At 45.1% G+C, this 17,205-nt stretch overlaps 3 protein-coding genes across 15 annotated transcripts in view; 2 read left to right on the top strand and 1 right to left on the bottom strand.

Annotated features, from left to right (window-relative positions):
• Positions 1-3,752, top strand: part of LOC107227701 (atrial natriuretic peptide receptor 1) — a 138,890-nt gene extending 135,138 nt beyond the window's left edge. For all 13 annotated transcript variants that reach the window (XM_046744169.1, XM_046744165.1, XM_046744171.1 and 10 more), the window contains one exon: positions 1,057-3,752. In XM_046744169.1, coding sequence (XP_046600125.1) covers positions 1,057-1,416 — 360 coding nt within the window. In that variant the 3' untranslated portion in view covers positions 1,417-3,752. The remainder of the gene's footprint in view (positions 1-1,056) is intronic.
• A 98-nt stretch (positions 3,753-3,850) lies between these two features.
• On the bottom strand, positions 3,851-8,024 carry LOC107227693 (proclotting enzyme). Its single transcript, XM_015668909.2, has 8 exons — positions 7,795-8,024; positions 7,042-7,181; positions 6,829-6,965; positions 6,452-6,546; positions 5,949-6,252; positions 5,447-5,691; positions 4,406-4,566; positions 3,851-4,157 (listed from the first exon to the last, which is right to left on the bottom strand). The coding sequence occupies exons 1-8, from the start codon at positions 7,883-7,885 to the stop codon at positions 3,996-3,998; spliced, it is 1,335 nt and encodes a 444-aa protein (XP_015524395.2). The 5' UTR covers positions 7,886-8,024; the 3' UTR covers positions 3,851-3,995.
• Positions 4,256-17,205, top strand: part of LOC107227708 (semaphorin-5B) — an 86,382-nt gene continuing 73,432 nt past the window's right edge. The window contains exons 1-2 of the mRNA XM_046744174.1: positions 4,256-4,299; positions 11,192-11,444. Of these exons, the coding sequence (XP_046600130.1) occupies positions 11,291-11,444 (154 nt within the window). The 5' untranslated portion in view covers positions 4,256-4,299; positions 11,192-11,290. The remainder of the gene's footprint in view (positions 4,300-11,191; positions 11,445-17,205) is intronic.

The following is a 17,205-nucleotide window of genomic DNA, read 5'->3' as shown; positions in this document are numbered from 1 at the left end:
TGAATTTTATTCTTTTCGGCGATTACAGGAAAAATTGTTCTCAGGAAGCGCCTGATTATTACAGAGAGGAAAGAAAATGACTCTATAATATTCCCTCGACAAGTTTATCGAATTTTTCTCTTTTGTCGTTGTCTTTCAGAATACGCGAAGGGGGGAATTTAATGAACGGTTGTAGGTACCTAAATTTTTTTCATACACTCCAGCTACACCTAAGCCTCGATTTGCATAATAGCTTTGCTTACCTTATGAAATTTTCGTTATACCGCTCACACTTTTTAATTCCATTATCGTTGGAGCCCGGACCGTCAGGCAGTCAATCAATCATCCGTTCTTCAACTCGCGTCCTGCGTGCAGCCCGATATGCATACGAGTAGATATACAAGCGTATACATTCGATAACAATGCACCTTCTCTCCTCTGCCTTATATGCATTATTATGCCCCTTACAACGTGGAGAACCACTTTATCGATACATGGAAACCCCCTTATATTTCGATCACAATGCGGCTGATGCATGAATGTAATATTAATAGAAAAAATCGACACAGAAAGGAGCATTAACCCATGTCTGCAGTGCTTGCTAAAGTTAGTAGCTTGTTTTTTATTCCGTTTAGACTTTGTTCGGATATTGAGAAACGAAGAAGAAAATAAATAGTCGCTTGGCAAATTTCACTACGTTTGTAGGAAAAAAAAAATAAAATAATTAGTAGATTTCGCTGATCGTCAGGAATTTTTAAACTCCAGAGAAACGTGCCGTCGTTAATATACAATAATCCCTCGCCGAAGTTAAAATCAGAATCAACAGTGTAAACAATTTGTTCACTGGAAAAAAAATTAACCGACTTGAATTATTTTGCAACAACATTCCTTTATGCAAGTGTAGAATTCTCAATAGTGTTGGGGGAAATACGTGAAACATTTTCCAGGGTTTCGAAGGCCGAAAAAAACCGTGGGTATTTCAAAATATCAATCTATAGCCGTCCAAATTCGAAGCGACTCATCTTCGAGTAAAAAGAAAAAAAAAAAGAACAAAAAAAAAAAATCATTTGATCTCAGGGAAAGGGGACGATGGTGACGTACTGGCTTCAAGGCGAGAAGTCGAAGACGACGAACAACAACAACGTCCAGTCGAGACCGGTTCCGGTTCCGATCGGGGCCCAGAACCAGGTGCCGGGGATCGCGCATCAGCAGCATCAAAACCTCCAGAGTCGTGGGGGTCCGACGCTGACCGGAAACGGGGCACCTCCGAGCCTCTCGTCGCCTTCGCCGCGGCACCGATCCGGGGGTGGTGAGGGGGCGACGCACCCCCAAATCGCGACGCATCTCACCCTCGAAAGCGTTCCAAATCACTCGGATTCCGGTCCCGGTGCCCCGCTTCTGCTCCCCACGTCGGCCGGGGCCCATCCGAGGGTCTAAGATCCACCTGAGAGGGTTCAAAGGGGGGCGAATGTTTCTTCGAGGATTTTTATCCTCTTACGAGGATTGACGGTGATCGGGAAAAGCGGAGATGCCGACCAAGTGGGGGAAAGGGAATATAATGAAAGTAGCGAGAGAAATGGGATATGTAATGTATGTAGGAATTAACGGTTAATTTATGTGCAATCGTTGATAGTTTTGTGTATTCTTGCCTGCAGCGATTGATTCGAATGCGGCAGATTATCGTATCGAAGTCAGGAAAGTGAAGCTGAAGGACTACTCTTCGTAATTTATTCGCCAGAAATTAGTGATCTCTTTGTACAAGGTATCGCGGAATCAATGTTACCAATTATATTATATAATTACATGCGCACACACACACACACACACATATATATATACATATATATATGTATATACATTAGGTAAATGATTAAATGTAACGATTAACAAAAATTGATAAGTAATGGATAAATTAAAAAAATCAGAAATATAAATAAATATATTATATATATACATATACATATGTATATCGACGGATCAAATTCTCCGAGCTTATTATACATACGTAGAGTGGTGTATAATTGTATACGGTGAAATAGAAACCGAGAGTGAAAACCACGAGTGGAAAGAAAATGATAAATAAAAAAAATATATATATATATATATATTATACGATAAGCATAAATAATAAACTACGCGGAAGGATTATAATGTTATAATTGAGGAATATATTATTTCCGATCTTGTTATATACGTATTAATTACGGCGGGATTTTCGAGTACAATACCCGTGACTCAGTATTATCAATCTAAGTTTAGAATTTTTTTCTCGCTGTTATTGCTTCCACCCCCGTTTTTTTCTCTTTGTAATATACATAATTTACGTATGTAACATATTTATTTGGTCTCCAGTTATAACGCATAAATACCGAGCGCGTTTCGCATCGCGTGATTCGTAACTATACCTATTGTTATTATCTATCGTCATAATTTTTTTTTCATTTCCGAAAAAGTTTAGGGCATACAATCGTATTATAGGAATGCATGTAGCACACACACACACACACACATATTAGATTATATTGTACCTTTAAAATAGAGGTAAATAGAAAATCGTCTATACGGTCGCGTCGCGTTCATTGCGCCGCCAAAAGTTATTAATTCTACGATAATAAACGCTCTATGGCCTATTCCGAGGCAAAAGGCCAACGGTAAGCAGTTACGTATGACATTACTAGACAATTAAGCCACGATTCAAAATATACGCATAATGATTGTTACATAGACGTGTTTACGAAGCTGTTTGAGAGTCTGCGGTTAACTTTAATAAGTCCTACTACTTCTAGCCTAAGTCCGAGAGTGAAATATTTGTCTTATACGAATTTCGCGGCTTACCTGTCGAAAGTTGAGGAATTTTCATCGCCGAATCGATTCTGACTTTTCCTTGGCATATCGTACTTGTTTCTTAGTATTACAATTAATACCTTTCCCTCTGGCCGCAGGCTGTCAAACTTGATGTTAGAAGATTAAGATTATTATTATTATTATTATTATAAATGATAAATGGTATATTATATATTATAAAGGATATATGATTAGTTATTGTATATTATACTGTATAGACGCATATATATGTGGCAAAATATTGCACGCATATGTGTGCGTGTATAGTATACGAAATGAAGCTATAAAAAAGAGGATGACAAAAAAAAACTTATCACAAATCGATGTGTACAGAGTTTAGAGAGCCGACGAGGCTGGGCCTCCGGCTAACGCGTGACTTTATGAAAAACGCGGAAAAATAAATAGCTAGATACGAGTGAGAGAGACGGAAGAATAGAGAAGGAATAAGAAAAATTGAGTATACAGTTAACGTGCTTTAAGAAATTTTTGAGCACACAGAGAAGCTGTTTATAATACCGTACAACAGTCACGATACGCACGATGCAATTAAATCGAATGTAACGAGTGAATGAACGAACGAACGTTTGAATGATCGGTCGACCCGCGTTGTAAAATGACGTCATAAAAGATAACTATAAACGAAAGAAGAAAAAAACGAACAGGAGCAAACAAAATGTGACTCTTAATGACGAGTGGTTACAGATACATACATAGATATATAAATATACATATTCATATATTTATGTCGTTTATTCTTATCAACATAATTAATATACGTATAATAGTCATGTGTACCGACTGTGTCGCAGCCCGTAATAAAGTTGAAGTCGTTTTCAAACATTCTTTCAAACGATCAATCACTTTCTTTCCTTTATTCACTCACGCACGCTTTTTCTTCTTTCTCGTTCGATTCGGTCGACGAGAAAAACTTTTCAAAAAAATTGTCAATTTTCAAAGGGTTGAATGTCGTCCCCCCCCCAACAAAAAAAGCAAACTCCAATGGGAAATAAAAGGATAAAGAAAAACCGTATGAAAAAAATTGTATTGTTGTAAAATACTTTGGCATATTTATGTAACGTATATTATTATTAGTATGTATCGTAGATTGTATAAGAAAAGAAAGAAAGAAAGAAAAGAATTGCGACTAACTGCAACACGTTCTTAAACCATTGCTAAAACACAGCGTTTGCAAATATCCAATCCAGGTAACGGTTCACGCGAGTGTAAACGCCCGGATGTCCTGGCTCCCCGCAGCGAATACCCCACGACACGATACCCACGTTCACCCATCTTCCATTTCCCAATTGGTGGAGCAGCGGCCCCCCGGAATCACCCTGAAAAGAGTGAAGGAAATTTATAAGAATAAGAAGAAAAAGGAGAAGAAGGAGAAGAAGAAGACGAAGAAGAAGAAGAAGAACTAGAAGAAGAAGAGGCGCGGAGTATTTAAGCAGGGTATACAACGTCCGATCGAGCAAGGTACGTGCCACGCAAGAAGAAAATTCTTACAATTAGAGTTAATATTCATTCGATATTCCTGCAATCCCGAAACCTTGTTTCATTCCAATGAATATTCATATCTCACCTGGCAGGAATCTCGGCCACCCTCAAACGCCGCAGCGCACATTGCTGTGTCGGGTATTCGCTGGGTGAAAGTTCGGACGCATTTTTTTTGGGGCCAAATCGGTACCGCGACTTCCATTAACACGGAACTTGCCGGTCCGCCGAAAAATTGGGTGCCCCAACCTGCGGGGAGGGAATATGGAGGATTAATTTCGTAATTGGAATTAAATTTTCCTAATCGAAGTAAAGTAGACGTGACATTTTTTGCCGGTTTAGTACAGCGTGCGGCCGTATTCGTCACGTGTATAAAAAAAAAACAAATAAACCTGGCTAAAGATAACAGAAAAGTGTTTGTTCGGCTTTTGAACGCTCTGGAATTTGATTTTTTAACGATTGAGTAGACAAATACTGTGCTAATATTTACTGCAGAAGATATTCCTGCGATTGGATCAATAACTGAATAGATTTTTAGTACCAGAAACGGTCGATATGGCACCTCTACTCTACACGTTTCAATACCATTGAATTTCGTTCAATTTTCAAAACCCTGCTCGTAAATTTTCACCGGTACAGATTTATGCAAGGTTGGGGAAAATTGCGTTCATTAAATTTATCATTCGAATTCTATTGTTGATACCAAAATTTTTGACCACGAAAGGAAGGGGAGAAAATTGATAATTGTAAAGGTATTCGTAGAAACTAGTCACATAACTTCAGAACTAATAGAGTAGAAGGTTTTGTAGACCGGCGTAAATTCGTTTCGCGTGCATCGCACTAATTTTTATTAAACCCTCAGGGGGTTCAGCGACTCGCGCACACACGGTCGGGTTCGTACCGCAACCTTTGACCCGCGCCTTCGTGGTTAATTACTAATTTAAGGACGGCCCGAAGGCTGGTTCCCGGGGGGATACTAGCAGTTTCTTTGGCAGAACGCGGTTTTCCCGTTAGCAAGGTACGTGATCAAGCAAGCGGCAAATGCCTCCGGTCTAATATTCAACATTCCGTTAGAAATTTAGGATTTTGAGCAGAGACACGCCGCTGCCGCAAGTCCTCGCAGTCTCACCGATCACGATCCCGCTTTTGTTCTCAAAGGTCACGCCAACCGGAGGCAGGCATATCGGCCATATGTAACTGCTGAACGTAGTCGGCCTGTGCATCTTGACGATTGCGATATCGTGCTCGTAGGTGCTCGGGTCAAAGTCCAGGTGCTGCCTGATCTCCGTCACCCGGAAATCCAGCGCCCTGGTCTCGTCCTGTCGACGGAAGTCGTACTCCCCAAGTCTCACCTTGATCTCCCTCGCCTTGAACCTGAAACCAAAACCAGGCACCCCCGGGTTCTCGGACGCTGTGAAATCTCGAATAATGCTCACGACAGTCAGCTCGGAGGTTCTTTTCCCCCCGGTTTTGAAAATCGATTTAGAATCCATTCCTATTGTACCCCGTTAAGCAGTTACAAAATGCGAACTAAGTACGTTCTTTGAAGTTACCGACTTTTTTCTCACTTGGATATCTTGGAATAAATCGTTGGAAGCCTTTTAGAAACCGTTTCTAAGTTTACTACTCACTGAAAGACGCAGTGGGCGGCCGTCAGGACGTGCCGATCGGTGATCAGGACACCGCCGCAGTAGTGAGAAGCTTCCTTGCGGAGGAGAGCGGCGATCCAGGGCCACTCCTGAGGGTCGGCGGGTCGGCCTCCGACGATGCGTGTCCTTGACCTGGTGCTGACCCCGCATCCGCGAGGCCCGCGAGGCTGTAACGAGGTCCTCGTCGCTCCCGAGCCCTGGGTCACATTTTTATTGGGATCAACCGTCTCTAGGCCGTCGTCGATGCTCTCGGATGAGTTTGATTTTGGGTCTTCGTCGTCCGCACCTGAGGCGAAGAATCGTGGATTTTGATTCGAGGTGAAGTGGCGATGAATTTTACGGAATTGATATTTCACAACCCAATTTGCAATTAGATCGAACGTGTCGGTTTCCCGAATCGCAGGCACTTCGATCGTCTTCGCAGCGTCGAATCACTCGGGGTGTAAAACAAGCGTATAACAATAAATCTTAACCGTCTTACTAACTGGCAACAGCTGGCAGAATCCCAGCGACGCTCTCCGCATTCGGGGTGCTGCTTTTTCCGACTTCGGTTCCGTCAGGACAGCAAACTCCCACGTAACTGTCGAACGTTATTTCTCAAATCAGTGCACATTTTTACCATAGATATCGCGGGGGGAGAAAAACTTGCCGGATTCAAGTACGAGATGGTAATTATATGGACAGCACTTTTTTTTAAGTAAAAGTTACTCGACGATTGCGGTATTTTACAAGCTGGAAGAGCATTCGCGAATACAACTTCAATACCTTCGTGCTAACAAGTAATTCTCACCTCGCTCGCTGTAATTTTTATTTCATAAATGTGCTGTTCGTATTATAATTGTAATTACAACGGTTAACTCACGTTTGCTCGATGATACAAAGGTATTCCATGAAACGCGGCGAGTTCGAGCGAAACTCATCGAGGAGGCACATGCTAAGGTGCCTGCAGTGTCCCTTTTTGTCACCCGGTGCGACGCAGGCTTGATAAGGCTTATTGGGCTGAAAAAGTGTAACATATAAATGCTGGCAACTTTCCTCATATTGTTTCTGACACGGTATTCAAAACTCAAGTAACCTTTGGCTCCCTCACAGCGTCGCCTAAGTTTACCGTCCTCTTTACTCTCAAGTTCGAATGGTCTAGATTGACGGGTAGTTGGAGAGTCTTGAGGCCCTGAAGATTCGGGCCCCATTTAAGGCTGGCCAGAGCATCAGGATCTGTAAAGATATCCGGGAGTCAGTTTGTGCGTATTTTCGACTGTACAATATCACGCGAGCGCAGAGTGATATAACAGCGCTCGGTGATAGCAGGTTCGGATTGATATTATTATCGAGAAGCAGAGGACGCGGGCTTCCTCTGCGAACGCGAATCACGGAGCGGGTTCCGGGTGGCGTGAACAAAATGGAACGGAAATATGCAGCTAATTAAACTCTGAAAGAAATTAAAACATGATTACGTAGGGAGGTGGAAACGAAGCGAACGGCTCAAGAATTCATGGCCAAAGTCAAGAGACGATGTATATCGTCGGGTGCAGACCTTTGACCTGGAATTCTTCTCAGGATGAGCCGGTACTTTCACTGCGTTTTCTACACCCACGCGATCGTCGTTGTATGTTATTACACTTTTCTCCGAGAGACGATAACTCGGTTGTCTCTGAATTTATTGTTCGTTTCACGGTCGAAAAAGAGGGTAAAAAAATTAATTCGAACCGTACAACACGATCATAGTCGATGATTCACTCTTTTCGAATTTCACCTACTTTTGCACAGTGGTCGTCAAACTTTCGGCACGAATTTGAATAAATTTCACGTGAAATGAGTGGATACTCACCGATGTAGGTCGCCGCATCTTCCTCAACTGGATGGCAGTTTGATCCTACCGATAAGATGAAGAGCAGCAATACTGCAGGGTGGTGCCGCATTTCGCGAATTAATTGTTCAAAGTCGATTTTCACACTCGCGATAATATATCGCGGCCGGTCATCAATCCGGCGATTTAATAATTCTTGAAAGCAAAACGCGGAGTGAGTTTATTCGAAAGACCACTCACGCTGATCGTAGACCGCAGACAACGCCACCGAAATCACGAGACCACCGCTTATATACTCGCGCCTGAGGCGCAGATGCCATTGTACGCGGCAACGCAACGCAGGTTGCAGACACGCAGGCGGCGAATTATGCGCCCACATTACAGACTAATGATCGTGCCCTTAACGAATGTGATTTATAAGTGTCGCTTTATCGGCAATCGAATCTTATTATCTACGCTGTCGCCGAGTATTTCTCACGAACGATAGCTGAACACAGACACAGGTGAAATCCAAAAAGAAACGTAGGCAATTTAACGCAGTACAAATAATAACTGAATTCGCGATAAATTATGCGAAAAGATAAGATCCGGGCGCGAAGTAACGGTTCAAAGTCAGTCAGTCAGTCAGTCAGTCTTTCTTTGAACCGATTGACCTCTCTTCCGAGCCGCTGTTGCAGGAGAATCGCCAAAGTGAACCAGGTCTCGCTTGCTTGCGCACGGGTACAAGATAAATAACGCCTCACTCGATAATCTCCTGTCAGTTTCTAAACGCTCTTTCTACGGAAAACTTCATCCGTGTTCCGCCGTTAAATCCCGCTTCGACAGCTTCCCATCCCATCTCCGCTTGCACACCTCCATGACGAACCACATGCACGCGCACCTACGTTCATGCGTATAATGCAATGTGTATTCGCACTTCACTTCTACGTGTAGATCGGGCTAATGTACCCCGAGATTTTTTCCTACTCACCATTCGTGACGCTTGACGCGAAGCCGGAGATCATCGTCGCGTTTCTCTCGCAAGAAAACATTTATTTGCACGATTACATTCGAGTTGCAGTGTCGTGAAAATTTTCTCTCTTTTCGACCGAACGATAAAAATAATCCTCTCCGTATATCAATCGTTGGGTCTTACGAGTTTTCTGCATTTTTAAAATTCCCTAGTCTCTGAAATCATACGAATGATCAGTATCTTGAAATAGAAGCGTTAAACTGTTAATTTTCACCCAACAAGCATCGACCACATTCTGCTGATAAAGAGAGCAAATAACGTTTGACGAAACCTAAAGAGTAAAGAACCCTTCGCCGGGTCACCGAATTTTTTCGCTGATCTGCAAGCTCCAGTTTAGCAAATCCGTTGCTCATACTGACACAGACTCGGGTATAGATGTAGGAAAATGCCAGTGAAGTACGTACTTGGCGCAGCGCAGATTTCTGGGTACCTCGCGAACTCGGCGAGGTTGGCATGTGCAGCATGTAAACGAGTATGAGATACCGGCGGAGAGATCGGATCGGGGGCAGCCTGAGGGCACTTCCATTTAAGGCACCCCGAAGGAAATCTCCTCTCCGCTTCGCTCCGGCCGCCGTTATTCTCGCCTGATATTCACCATCATTGCGGTCTCTCTCGTGCATGCAGGCTGTCTTCGCGTCATGCAGAAGAAGTTTGCAAATCGATCGTTGAAGTGTGCCATACCCTTATTCAGCCGATTCGGGTGCCGCGGCCCACTGCTCGGGGGCCCGAAAACCAATTAGAACGTTCCCTGATTACAGGTTGTGTCACGACCTCGAAATATCAGCGTCGTCGACTCTGCACAACTCCACCGTCCGATCGGAATCTTCGGTAACACCGCGCTGCAGTCGATACCGTCTTTTATCTTCATCCTCTCGATAGATAATTAACTTTCGAAACCGATGCGGCACCGAGAGATTAATTACGATTCTTCTTTTTCGTCGCTCGCGCGTTCTTCCGACGCGTAGCCCTTCGTTTTCGAACGCTGATGACGATCGCACCTCGTTCTCGGTATAATATTCTCTGTCGTAACTCGATTCAAGAAAGTCGACATTGTCGCGTCACTGTGCAGGTATGACGTACACGCCTCTTTTCAATTAGACGTATTATCGCGCCCCGTGTCCGAGAGAAAAACCGTTTGAACCAGGTCTTGTTATACACAAGGGAAGAAGTACTCGTTTACACTTTCTCGACATTTGTTGCAAAATCATCAACGTATCCATCAATCTAATGTCCCATCTGCAACGTTACGTGTTCCCTAATCTCACGCGTGAGGGTCGCGTCGAGGGTTGAATAAGCGGGGTGTGTGGGTGGTGGGGGATTTCGAGTGGCCATGTCGACACGCTCTAATTAAGTGTAACCAACGACGTGAACGTGGCAGGGAAACATGTCCCTCGGGAACCCCGAAGTAGGTTTTGTGGTATTTAATTTAGACGGTGCGGGGAGTAGGCCGTAAAGAAAGCAAAGCTTGAAGAGCCGAGTTGCGGCCGAAAATGAGAGGTTTATACCGTGATTATAGTCCGGAATCCGTAACTTTAGCCGGTGGGTTAGAAAAACGAGAAAAGACGGAACGCGCGTCTCGCATCGCAATGGAAGATAAGAAAGTAAACATAAATTGAGAGACGAAGTAAAAAGCAAGAATGAAACAGGGTTCTTTTTTCTGACTCTCTCACACACGAAATGCGTCTGCGGGATTTAGCCGAATCCGATTGAGCGTGGTGGAAGATTCTGACAGTCTCGTCTCCACGGGGATTCTATAAAAGATGGCGTAAAACGTAGAGCGTAACTTGCGGGGGAAGCCAGCAGCTTCATCGCTTTTAACGAGAAACGGTAAACGGGTTGATTACGTCTCGGTTGAAATACGGCCGACGTGCAAGCTCCGTTTGTTCTGTCCGATAATGGACACCGTCAATCTGTCGGTTTGCGCCTGTCCGCAGAACTCGATGCCAAATCGTAATCTCGACCGCGGACGGAGAACGAAACTGGTTCCTCGCCGTATACGGCTACCACCCTAAAAATGGTATTTCCATAATTAATTACACCTCCGGAGAGAGACTTACGGTCAACGCGCAATTACAAAATTGTCTAATTACCAACTACCTTCTCAAGGCAAAATTTATACCATTTCAATGCCGCCTTGATTAAAACGATTCGCTGTTACCCCTTGCCTTTTCCCTGATACAAACCCATCTGTGTCTTCCGTCGAAATTAAAAGCCCTCAGGGTTTTTATCTAAATACGTATAATGTCATGATTGTGTATTTTCAACCACATGAATACATTCTTGCGAGCTTTGCTATACATCTCTTTCAATGTTAAACTTTTCATTAATACGTGTGTTTTTCATCGAAGAGTTAATCGAAAAGGCTTTTGCCCACCCGGTTGGTAACAAATCTCTTTTCATTTCCAGCAAATGTCCTAAGTTGTGAACAAGGATCGGACATGTACCGCGAAATGAAGCCATAATAAGTGATTTAACCGTGAACCGGCGATCTCACAAGTGATCGGAATGCGTTGCACGCCTCGATGGGTTGCCGCTCCTTGCAAGCTAAGTGTCGTCGTTACTCGATGCGTTACGAGGAGAAGAAATACGGGGAGACCCGGATGTGCACCTTCTTTTGCTTCTTCTTCGTCAACTTTTCCCGGAGCATCGATCTTCACCGGTAAATATATACAAGCCAATTAGGGACAAGTGTTAATTGAACCACGGTGAAGGAGGATCGCAAGGCGTTGCTCGGCGAAATATTCCACCCCGGATTTTTATCGACGCAAAGCCTGTTCCCGATTGGATTTCATTGAACTTACGGCAGCCGGCTGCGAATTCAGCTCGGATCGATCGTAATCGTTCATGAGTAGGAATGTAACGAGACAAATTTTATCGCGGTTAATGAATCTTAAATTGGATTGTACTTGGATTCACATCTCGACATTAAGAATCGCTTCAACGAGTTCGAAGAAATGATTGGAGCTCGTGCATGATCCGCGATTGTCGGGAATACTTTTTACTCGTTTTGCAACGCAACTCGCACTTGGCCGCGAAATCTTTTCGCAATATTACATGGGAGTTCGGGTCACCCGTTGAATTAATCTGCGTAAGAAATAAGTGGAATTAATGAACTCTGCTTCCTTTATTTGTTAAGGCGACGCCCCGCTGATCTGGACGGGAAAATTACCGCCAGTATTAGCAGAAAATACGGCGCGAGTAAGAGCCGCTCTATCATCGTAAGGTCCGTAGTAGTTAAATTCCGGCGATGAGCGTATCAGCCGCCGGGGAAACGGAGAATACACCACAGATATTCGGGATGGTCAACCTTTCGAGCAAAACTAGTTTGCTAATGAGCCTCTGGCGCCTTTGGACCCGGCCCACGAAACCCAATCTCGACTGCGTCCAAATTAGGACTATAAGTTGGGCTCTGGCTCTTGAAACGCATTCACTCGCCTCGCTTCGGAGGTGCACGAATACGCTTTTTTCAACGCGAGCTTATCGTTCGCCGTGCAATTTTCCCCGTCTCATAATTCGCACTAATTGCAGTTACGTAAAAAGTGTGCGTAAGCAGGGATTTCTGAGTCACGAGTCTCCGTCCGATGATTTTGGAAGCGATCGTAAGACGGCAGGGTCGGAGGCCGAATTAATGCGGTAGAAGAATCGATTATCTATCCACTTTCTCGACAGGCCTGACTAATCCAATTTCGAGATAATGACTTCCTACTTCCATACCCGTGAAACTTTATCGCCGTCCGACTTGCCGGGCATTGATTCGAATCGAATCAATTTGCGGTTCTTGAATGGGAAAATTATCGTATTGATGAACGGCGAAGAAGCCGCGGTGAACTCGTGTAATATATTACTCACGTCCAAGGACCCGCGACGCGACAATTGTGAAACCGTCAGACACAGGTGAAGGCGAAATAAAGTAAATAATGAGACCGAAAACTGGGACCGTAATTTATTTTGTTTAATTACATCGCTCCGCCAGCCCCTCGTCGAGTTTATTATTCTTGCCTCTCATATATCCGGGCAGCAGCTCGACCGATAATTGCTACGTAAATTAACCCAAGTTTACGCACGATCGAATTCACCGATTTCGTTTACCTATACTTATCTATGCACGTACGTGCGCATAAAGCACCTGAATTAATCGACGGGGTGAAAATTAGTAGGAATTTGTCAAATCTGAGGAATGGGCTAGACAGAGTTTAAGACTTCCCTTAGCTGCCGGCAAACTTGCACGGCAAATGTACCGGTGCACCATAAATCTGCACGCAGATCTTTGCGCGCAAAACAACGACCCCGAGAACCTTGAATCATCGGCGTTACTCCGCGGGCTGATAATCTGCCGATAATTGATGCATACAAAGTGGAAATTAAGCGAAAAGCGAGCGCGAGTGACGAAGTCGGGGGAGAAAAAGGAGACGCGGACGTGAACAGGCAGCGAAAGGCCGAGCCGTGTTCGTAATCAGTGTTAAAGCCGACCCCCGATTCTTCGCCGAGCGACACAATTAGCCGGCTCCTCCATGGACGAGATGAAGTCGTTTCCACTGAACGACGCTCCGCGGAGAACCGACGGCTGAATACATACATTTATAGTGCGTAATGCATACTCAAGCGATTTGATTTCGCTCCGCGAACGAAACACGACCCTGTTTTAGTACCTCCGGTTCGTCTTCCGTCTGCCCACGTTCCCTTCCACCTTCGCAGAGAAGCGAGTCGAACTTGGAACTGCTTCTTGGATGCTAATGAAGACCTTTCGATTGAATCGGTGAGGTGAAGAGCCGGAGGTGGAAGGAAAAACTTGATTCGATCGTCGAAAGAAACGGAACTCACAAGCACCGTGTGCAGTAATCTTTTGTAAAGGGAATAAATCATGTAGATTGTACAGACGATAGTTTGACCACACAAGCGGAAAACCGTACTGGAATGATGCTGGTCAAGACAGTTCGAAAAAGCTAGTGTTTCCACATTTCGGGTTCCCCTATCATCGGGCAAAGGAGTACCTAATATTTTTTCAGGACTAATGGCTACAAGCCGGGTAAACCTATATTCGTATGGTATCCACGCCGGTTATCACTCGATGTTTTAATTTTCACATTTCCCCTAACTTGGGCGTATTTCTCGGAGTCTGAAACGCACACCTGTTATCAAAACCAGACAGTTGATAAACGATAAGTTGGACATACAAAGCTCCGGCTTATCTGCATCAACGTGGAATCCCGCACGGAGCCTGGATACCTCTCTCTCTCTCTCTCTCTCTCTCTCTCTCTCTCTCTCTCTCGAATAACATCAACGCGATGCGAGGTAGGTATAAGACCTCTTCTAAAGGCGCGCTAGATGCTACGACTCACAAATAAACCTCACCACGGTGATAAGTATGCCTCCCACCGACGCTCTCGCTTCTTCGCCTTCCTCTTCTTCTACTTCTTTAGATTTTTTTCTTCAGGCTTTCTTTTCACATTCAGAACTGATCAGGGGGAAAGTTTTTCGCTTCGGCCCATGTTCGAATGTTATTCTCCGAACAGTCCAGGCCCATCTTGGACTTCTCGCAGAGGTCATAAACGGTTGGCCAATCAATGCTGCGATCACTTGCTTGCCAAGCGCTCGTAGATGATCGAAGCACGGCTTTTTCATGGTCAAGTGGTAAAACTCGTGTGTCGGATCCTGCAAACCACGCGCTTGCTCCCCATTCCGAAAACGTATCCACTGAAACTTCTGCGCCGCATAAATAAGAGATCAGTTTTTTTAACCCTTTTTTTCATCGGCTACGACGTTTCTTCTCTTTTTTAAACAACCTCGACAAGCTAGTTCTTCGAATTCTGCATGCAGGGGCTTTGGTGCCTCTGGTGCGGTCTCATCGCTGCTGATCGAGGGTCGGGAAGGACCGCAGCTCGTATCTGAAGAACACAGGCTACCTAAGGTCGAACACGAGGATTCGCCACCGCCGCGGGGGCACAATGGACCCTGCGACTTCCCTCCTTGTCTCTTTCATCGCAGCTTGGCTGAACCTGAGCTTTCTTCGTTCCTCTCGTCTCCTCTGGTCTCGAGAGGTTCCCCATGGCCGTGGATCTTCCCCCGCGACGGTATTCTTATTTCAACGCTCGTATATTTCTCCGCCGCTCTTCTCTCCTCTCCGGTCTCTCCCCACGCAGGGCGCTGCTATCGCAGGACTGTGAATTCTCATCCCGGCTTCCTTTGCCCCATTCGCTGCTAAGAACCCTTTAGCAAGCCTTAGATATAATCGGCTGCGACTCACCGCGCTACCATGAGACCGTCGTTTCGATGCATGTATTTACAACCCTCTTCGCTAAAAGGATGCCAGCTCCTCTCCATCCTTTCGAAGGATGGATAGAAGGTTACAGGATTAAGGGAAGGAGAACTGGGAGGAAGAATGACGGAAAGGAAAACAGTTCCACTAAAAATTGGAATAAATACTTACCATCCGGTTTACAATGTGCAGAGATGGAAGTAATTGTTGAATTTACTTTACATGTGGTTAGGGATACATGGAGCGATTTGTCTTCCAAAACTAGTACAATTTTATCAGTATGTCTGATTCTTTTACAAGCCACGAAGTAACTGGTATATCCACCATACACGTCCGATGAGTGAACTCTGAAATTTTGGATTTGAATTTCTTCCGGAAAAAACTGTTCAAAGGCCATGATTCCAGACAGTTCATCGCGAAAGTAAGATCTGCACGATCAACTTTAAAATAAGTCAGTCTGAGTAAAGAACGTGTCCGATACTTGAACAAATGATTTCCAATTGTGCAGGCACCACGAAATGCGAGCAAACCAGGTGCCGATACCGCGGGACGAGGACCTCGGCAATAAAAAGAGAATGTACAGGAGTCGAACGAAGCAAGGCAAAGAAAACAGGGCCTCATCCCATCCGCGAAGGGTGCGTAAATCTGCGAAAAGGCCGGAGCCTCGGACTCGGCCTCAGCAGCGGCATGCCGCAGAGCTCGTCGGAGTGCCGGGTCCCATTTGTTTACGACGTGTAGGGCTATTGAGAGCTCGGTGGTGGGAGGAGGAGGTTGAGGCGGAAGGGGGGAGGGCGAAGGGTAATTTGTTTGTTTTATTATCTCGTCGACGCTGCGCCGGTGAGATTTATCTTCCTTGATAGTAAGAGCAGTGCTCGGTTGCTTGCGCCGCGGTCGCGGTTAACCGAGAGGTGAAGATAACCGCTCCGCGGTTCCTCCGCGATTCTCGAAACAGATTACGCTCCGCTTTCGGAGGACGAGTTCGAAATTTGGGCCCTCATTCTCATTGTATTCTAATGCCCTTCCCTCTCCGTTCGTTTCTAGGCTCGATGGGACTCGGGCGCTCCGCTGCTGCGGGGCCTCTTCTCACACCCACGGACGCGACGGGTGGCCCAGCATAGACAATGGGCCCCCATTCGTAAGGAGGGGGAGAAGGGACGCCGAGTGCTGCGCACATGGAGCACACTAAACGACGCGCACGCGCGCAGCGCGACACGGCTCGTATTTCGTGAGCACCCCGTGTTTCACCCTTCTCGTATTTCCCTGCAGCATGCACGAATAGGCGAAGACGTTTGCTGGACGAGATGAAGAATTTTACTACCTTTTTTCTCGGTCTTATTCTCTTTTTATTATACCTATTCCGTATTGTAATTATGCGCCACTTTGTGTTGATTTTCGACCATGCAGGAGAACGGTGACTGGATCTTCGTGACTATCAACTCTTGGCCCACATCCTACTCGTTTGCCTCTTTTTCTTCTATGTAATGCAGGCTAGCCACGTTTTATGCATACACCGACTTTCTTATGCGCATACGAAACTACGGGAGTATAATTCCCTCCTAGTTTTAACTTGACGAGAGGAATGTGCGCACCACCTGGACACCTGGCACTCGTCGGTTACTACTCGTCTTACTCCTAAATCAGCCATGCCCCGAGGGAAAGCGAAATTTTCGGTGATTAAATTTTTTCTTTTTTTTTTTTTGCCAAAGTCGTGTCGATAGGAACAAACGAACGATTCGATGACTCTTCGGCACACCCGGTAGACTCGCGAAAAGCACTGCCGAACGAGTACCTGCAACGTTCGATTTACAGCGCGCGCTGTCGGAGTGTCAAATTTACTTGAATGAATTAGTGAAACTCGTTAAGTCTTTCATACAGCCGGAGTATTCGATTAATAAAAGGCCCGTGAGTGATGCTCGCACGGCGTATACAGACGGGCTTGTAATTAATGGAATAAAAGAACCGACGCGAAAACAGAAGCTCGAAGCAGTTTGTGTTTCATTCGTCCGGTGAGGACCTCGGGTTTTTTTCGATCAATCTACGCGACTCCGTAATGTTTTGATGTTTTGTTCACCGTTGCCTGGTGAAAAAGGTGGATGCGGCGCAAACGAGTCATAGACGATATTCCTTTATCTTAAACGGGCCACCCTAGTCGAAGATCATCTCT

Source organism: Neodiprion lecontei, chromosome 6 (assembly GCF_021901455.1).
Source record: "Neodiprion lecontei isolate iyNeoLeco1 chromosome 6, iyNeoLeco1.1, whole genome shotgun sequence".
Lineage (NCBI taxonomy): Eukaryota > Metazoa > Arthropoda > Insecta > Hymenoptera > Diprionidae > Neodiprion > Neodiprion lecontei.
This window is presented reverse-complemented; position numbering and strand designations above follow the sequence as displayed.

Bases quoted from the DNA above. Each gene is read 5' to 3' on its own strand.
- LOC107227693 (XM_015668909.2), bottom strand. From the start codon at position 7,885: ATGCGGCACCACCCTGCAGTATTGCTGCTCTTCATCTTATCGGTAGGA. The intron at 6,547-6,828 runs GTGAGTTAACCG...AACGTTCGACAG, and splicing joins CTTTGTATCATCGAGCAAAC to TTACGTGGGAGTTTGCTGTC. The intron at 4,158-4,405 runs GTGAGATATGAA...CACTCTTTTCAG, and splicing joins GTGGCCGAGATTCCTGCCAG to GGTGATTCCGGGGGGCCGCT.